Raw genomic sequence first — 6,780 nt, 5'->3', positions numbered from 1 at the left:
GTTATATAGTACCGTCAGTGTGTGGGGGTACAGGTTAGTTGAATCATTTGTACATGTAGGTGGGGGTGAAGTGACTATGCATAGATAATAAACAGCGACTAGCAACAGTGTACAAAAGCGAGGGGAGGGGTGGTCAATGTAAATTGTCTGGTGGGTCTTATGGCTTGGGGGTAGAAGCTGTTGAGGAGCCTCTTGGTCCTAGACTTGGCTCTCCGGTACCTCTTGCCGTGTGGTAACAAAGAAAACAGTCTATACATTGGTTGACTGGAGTCTCTGACAATTGTATGGGCTTTCCTCGGAGGTCCTGGATGGCAGGAAGCATGGCCCCAGTGATGTACTGGGCCGTTCGCACTAGACTCTGTAGCGCCTTACCGTCAGATGCCGGGAAGTTGCCATACCAGGCAGTGATGCAACTGGTCAGGGTGCTCTCGATGGTGCAGATGTAGAACCTTTTGAGGATCTAGAGACCAATGTCAAATCTTTTCAGAATTGGTGATTTACATTTGTGAATACATTTGGCATGATATTGATTCCATAGAAGACCGAGAGGCGGGGGAAATGCGCGCAAGTGACGAATGCACACACACATTCAGCAGCAGCCGGCGGAGCTGCGAGCAGCACAGCAGAGCAGGCACATACACAAACAGGGAAGTCGCTAAATCAAGCAAAAGTCGCTGGGGCAGCCTTATACATTTGCTGCATTTGTCGCTATAGACTTTAACCAATACAATTCGCTGGAGGCGTCTGAAAAATCGCTAAATCTAGCGACAAAGTTGCTAAATTGGCAACACCATCTCCTAGCTCTAAAATAAAAGTCACGTGTACCTTTAAGTTTTCCGTTTTAGGGTCCATAATGCCGTAATAAAATCAATATAATACAGTAGAACGTATTCAATATCTCACTGTTCTTGAATACGGTTTTAAATACAGTGCGCAAGTGTTTGGTAAAAAGGAAAATAACGCTCACATCGTCATACTGTAAACTGGCATATCCAGTGACGCCTATTAGCATGACCTCTACTCCAGTTGAAAACGGTTTCCACTAGTTACCCCAGCCACAAAATCTAAATTGGCTTTATCGTAAAAGTTTATGAAAACAACCATTTGCTTTTTAGTTTTAATTTTAGGGTTAGGCTTGAGATTAGCAGTCTGGTCAAGGTAAGGGTTAAGATCACATTTTAAGAAGATAAATTGTAGAAATAGTCGGGGTTTATGACTTTGTGGCTGTGTCACCTAGTGACGACCGTTCAAAACACTCGGGAACCGAGGTTGAATGAATGGATCATTTAAACATAATTGCAGCAACCGGGAAGCAGTTTGATTTACAAATTCTTTACTCTTAAACATTACTAACTTTAGAAAAGGCTTATGTGCTCCGCGACGCTCGATTTTCGACTCGGGGAGCTTAATGTGACAGGTGTCGGCGTTGAGTCCTTTTCAGCACCACTGCATCAACATGGTGAGTATCCTGCTATGGCTGCAGTAGCTAGCTATTAGCCGTTAGCTTGATATCAGAACTAATACAGCTGCACTTCAGCAATGGTTCGCATCTTGATATAGGTAGAACATGCTAATAGTGTTTCACAACCAGTTGTAATATTAGCTAAATGTGCAGTCCCTCTGTGTTAGCGAACGTTAGCTTGGCATCTCCCTTGCTAGTTAGTAGCTAACGTTAACTAGCTAACGTTAGCTACTGTGGGTAGCTACCGACAGGTAGTAAAGAAAATTATCTAATATCACTAATCAATGTGACAACTGCTTAGATCGCTAATTTGGCGCTCGTGATGCGCAGCAAATAGATACTTGCTGGTTTGCTAGCTTCACGTTGTTTATGTCGCTCCCTGAGAACGTTCAAGTAGGGAAAGGTGTATTTCTCACATCCAGACGACTCGTTTTGACCTCAGATTGCCCTCCGTGAGGTGGTATGCTTTAGGGTTATTTTCTACCTATTCAGAGCAAAATGTATACACTGTAAAATTGCTTTTTGATGAGCCATACACGAATGCGGGACAGTGTATTTTATAATGTTAGGGTACTGGTATTGTTTGCAAAATCGCCAGGGCAACCGGTTAAGAAGAACTTTTGGCACTGGATGTTCGAAAGATGCAACATAAAAGTAGGAGCAGATGCCATAGCATCCCTTGGCATGTTATAAAAGTCAAATGCACTACCAAAGACCAAAACAGTACAATTTAAAACATTTTGAAGCGGAAGATGGGCCTACCCTCTCTGGTTTAAATGTAAATGGACTCTTGATGTCCATTTAATGTTTAGGTGAATTGGGTGTTATCATAAGGTCTCCTAGACTATAGGCCTAGGTTTGCTGAAAGAGATTAGATTCCTAATTTAGTAGGCTACACCAAAGCGGCCTCATCTTTTACCGAAATGTCTGTAATTAACTTGCCTGACGACTCAAGCGGAATTCTTCTGCTGCTCTACGATTTGCTACATACATCACTCTGAGACTGTGATCATTGAAGTCGTTTGTGATAATGTCAAAATGAGCATTGTTGTACAACACAAAGTCATAAGCGATTGGATAATTTCTAACCAATCAGAATATCAAAGCCAATGACATATTTTCAAAATGCTGCTTCACCCATATGTGTTCTGGCCCAACCCATCGATTTCTGGACCAATCAGAATGGTTAGAATGTGTTTGCGTTCTAGAAATTGTCGGGGATGAACTCCGATCCAGACTCATTGCAGAGAAGAAACTAACGTCCGTGGGCGTGGCGTCGTTAGCCAGGCAAGTAATTCATAGCAATTTAAAAATGGACTTGGAGGAAAGCACTCATGTTTTTGTGTAATGGAAGCACAGGTGTGAGAGATAGGAAACCTGTTCAGTGTCACTAAGGATGAACTCACTCACTATATTTGGTGGTTTATATGCCAGTTATAAGAGGTTTATAACAGAGATTGTCATGGAGACCATTTCTAATGCAATTTGTCTTATGATGCCTAGGCTTTTCACATTGGACATTTAGATAAACATTTAGATAAACTATTATACTATACTCTGCGTTCCAACTCATCCAAACCATCTCAATTGGGTTGAGATTGGCTGATTGTGGAGGCCAGGTCGGTCATCTGCTGCAGCACTCCATCACTCTCCTTCTTGGTCAAATAGCCCTTACACAGCCTGGAGGTGTGTTGGGTCATTGTCCTGTTGTAAAACAAATGATAGTCCCGCTAAGTGCAAACCAGATGGGATGGCGTGTCGTTTCAGAATGCTGTGGTAGCCATGCTGGTTAAGTGTGCTTTGAATTCTAAATAAATCACAGACAGTGTCACCAGCAAAGCACCCCCACATCACCCTTGTCCTCCATGCTTCACGGTGGGAACCACACATGCAGAGATCATCCGTTCACCTACTCTGCATCTCACAAAGACACAGCAGTTAGAACCAAACATTTGGACTCATCCGACCAAAGGACAGATTTCCACCGATCTAATGTCCATTGCTCGTGATATTGGTGTCCTTTAGTAGTGGTTTCTTTGCAGCAATTCGACCACAAAGGCCTGATTCACACAGTCTCCTCTGAGCAGTTGATGTTGAGATGTCTCTTTTACATTTATTTGGGCTGGAATTTCTTAGGCTGGTAACTCTAATGAACTTATCCTCTACAGTAGAAGTAACTCTGGGTCTTCCTTTCCTGTTGCAGTCATCATGAGAGCCAGTTTCATCATAGTGCTTGGTGGTTATTGCAACTCCACTTTCAAAGTTCTTGACATTTTCCAGATTGATTGACCTTCATGTCTTAAAGTAATGATGGACTGTCATTTCTCTTTGCTTACTTGGTCTTTTACCAAATAAGGCTATCTTCTGTATACCACCCCACCTTGTCACAACACAACTGATTGGATCAAATGCATCATGACTACCTCATGAAGCTGGTTGAGAGAATGCCAAGAGTGCATAGCTGTCATCAAGACAAAGGGTGGCTACTTTGAAGAATCTCAGATATAAGATATTTTTTGATTTGTTTAACACTTTTTTTCTGGTTACTACCTGATTCCATATGTGTTCTTCTAATGTTTTTGTTGTCTTCACTGTTGTTCTACAATGTAAAAAAAAAAATACAAAAAATTAAAATCCTTGAATGAGTAGGTGTCCAAACTTTTGACTAGTACTGTATGTAAATGTGATATTTCAGTTTTTATATTTTTTATACATTTGCAAAAATGTCTTAACATCTGTTTTTTGCTTTGTCATTATGGGGTATTGTGTGTGTGTGTGTGTGGATTGATGAGGGGAAAAAAAATACATTTTAGAATAAAACTCTGTAAAGTAACAAAGTTTGGATAAAGAAGGGGTCAGAATACTTTCCGAATGCACTGTAGGCCTACACAGAATTCTTTGACCACTTTTGATGAGATTGTATGTTGTCTCTTTGAGTCCATATTGCTAGTAGTGAGAAACATTTTCTGTGAGGAGAACCTTGAAGCTTCCCACAACTGCCAGCTTAACTAGGGAGCAGGGGGCACCCAGGGCTTCCCTGTCTGGGCTCTTGTTGTTTTCAGGGGCAAGGTGGCAGGCCTTCAGTTGGCTGTCTCCCGTGTGTAATCACAGCCAGATAGCTAGGTGAACGGAGAGAGAGGATGGATCTTGGTGGCATTTGGTGTCTGGCTCTGCTTTTGGAGGTGATAATTATAATCATATGGGAGAGTTATAGCTGCTATGCAATATGTTATGGGTTTCTGTACAGTGCTTTGTGACATCAGCTGATGTAAGAAGGGCATTATAAATACATTTGATTATTGCCTATGTAATATGCCCTACAAAAAACTCTGAAGTGTGCTATTCAAAGGCCTATATTCACCAACACACATGTGCTGATATCACTAAGCCCACTTACTAGGGTAAAAGTTGGACTACCCTACAGTGAGGGATAAAGTAGCAGCACACTTCTAGCCAACCTGTTAAGGGAATATTGATCTGTAAGGGTTGAAATTGAACCCCCTGTGCTAAAGCTGGCTATCACTGTCAGCTCTCCACTGTTGACTGCTGATTGTTCTTAGCTGAGCATCATGGGTGCTGAGAGTCAGACACTCATTTTTGTATTGCACTGAGGGCATTTTGTGCAAGTGCCTCAAACGTGCTAATAAAATGCTCTCACTTCTTTGTTACTGCAGTTGTATATCATAAGGGAAGAAGTAGGGCTGTGGCTGTCACTGTAATTGACCTTTTAATGAACATAAACACGTTTAGCATCTCCTGACTTCCATGCATAGCCTACAATCCACTGATGGAGACCGTTGGAACATTTAAAAAGTCTAATAAATCCATGTAATATAGCCTAAACCTTCACAATAATTCCATTATCTATTTTAGACAGGCCTAAAGAAGCATGATATGAAGAATAGGTAGCCTATTTCAGAAAAACAGAATAGCATATTCTGACATGTCCTTGTTAGGCCCTGATCTGGCTATGCCATATGGCTGTGGGCTGCACTAGTTCATTAAGCAGACAAGATTTGTTTAGAATTCGGTGGCATTATTTTATAGTATAAAGAATACAATTGAACATAGCTGAATAAAATATAAAGGATTGTTTCTCCAAAAGATTTGAGGGAGTGAACACATGCTGCTATTCTGTGTTGAGCGGTTAACAAAGAAACATGTCCTCCTAGATGATTCATTTAGAGTTATTTATGCAACTTTACTTGTGATACAAACCTTAGGCTATATGTTTTGATTTTTAAAACATTCTAAGGCTGCATGATGATTTGAAAATAGTACCATGCTCTATTTCTTGCGCAGCCTGCACACTATCAGTCTCATTCACAATAATTTGACAAGCACTTGATGATAATCTCACCCATTAGACTATTCATCATTTAATCTGGGTTTTACATATAGCCTATGAGTGGAATAATGTTTTATTTAGAATCCGAATCCGTAGCCTGCAATTGAATTTAGGTTAGGTACCAAAATTATATAGCCTACTCCTGTCTATACAGTAATAATTAAAAATACTGAAGCATGATTTGGCCACAGAGGATCATTACCTGTTTAAAAAAAAAAAAAAAATTGTTTTCAATCGTATTACCTACAGTCGGAAGGAAAGCAGCACGCTCAATATGGGTAGATTTTTGTTGAGTTGTGACTGTCTGTGAAAAGTAGAGAGGCCAAGCCAGGCATATCGCAATAGTTTGGAAAGCAAATAGTTATTGCTGTAAAAAGAAGACTGCTACATTGAACTATGGTATAAATGGATGCATTTTCTGACTTTGGGGGGATTGTGCTCTTCTGTATTGTACAATGTATAAATCAGAGGAGGCTGGTGGAAGGTGCTACTGGAGGATGGGCTCACTGGAATGGTTAGAAGGGCATTAATGGAACGGTATAAAACGCATCAGGTGGTGACACGCATCTCTGCGTGCCTGGCAGATACAGTGGCAAGAAAAAACATGTGAACTCTTTGGAAATACCTGGATTTCTGCATAAATTGGTCATAAAATTGGATTAATCTTCATCTAGGTCACAGAAATAGACAAACACAGTCTGCTTAAACTAATAACACACAAACAAGTATAATTTTTCATGTCTGTATTGAACACACCGTGTAAATATTCACAGTTCAGGTTGGGAAAAGTATGTGAACCCTTGGATTTAATAACAGTTTGACCCTCCTTTGGCAGCAATAACCTCAACCAAGCATGTTCTGTAGTTGCGGATCAGACTTGCACAACGGTCAGGAGGAATTTTGGACCATTCGTCTTTACAAAACTGTTTCAGTTTAGCAATATTCTTGGGATGTCTGGTGTGAAATGCTC

The 6,780-nt window shown here is 40.7% G+C and overlaps 1 protein-coding gene across 1 annotated transcript in view; it reads left to right on the top strand.

Moving 5' to 3' along the window:
* The first annotated feature begins 434 nt into the window (after positions 1-434).
* The window catches only part of LOC110525314 (transmembrane protein 161B), a 30,980-nt gene continuing 24,634 nt past the window's right edge, over positions 435-6,780 (top strand). Inside the window, exon 1 of the mRNA XM_036979453.1 lies at positions 435-1,459. Within this exon, the coding sequence (XP_036835348.1) occupies positions 1,457-1,459 (3 nt within the window). The 5' untranslated portion in view covers positions 435-1,456. The remainder of the gene's footprint in view (positions 1,460-6,780) is intronic.

Source organism: Oncorhynchus mykiss, chromosome 6 (assembly GCF_013265735.2).
Source record: "Oncorhynchus mykiss isolate Arlee chromosome 6, USDA_OmykA_1.1, whole genome shotgun sequence".
Lineage (NCBI taxonomy): Eukaryota > Metazoa > Chordata > Actinopteri > Salmoniformes > Salmonidae > Oncorhynchus > Oncorhynchus mykiss.
Note: the sequence above shows the minus strand (reverse complement) of the source record. Positions and strands in the feature narration are given on the sequence as shown.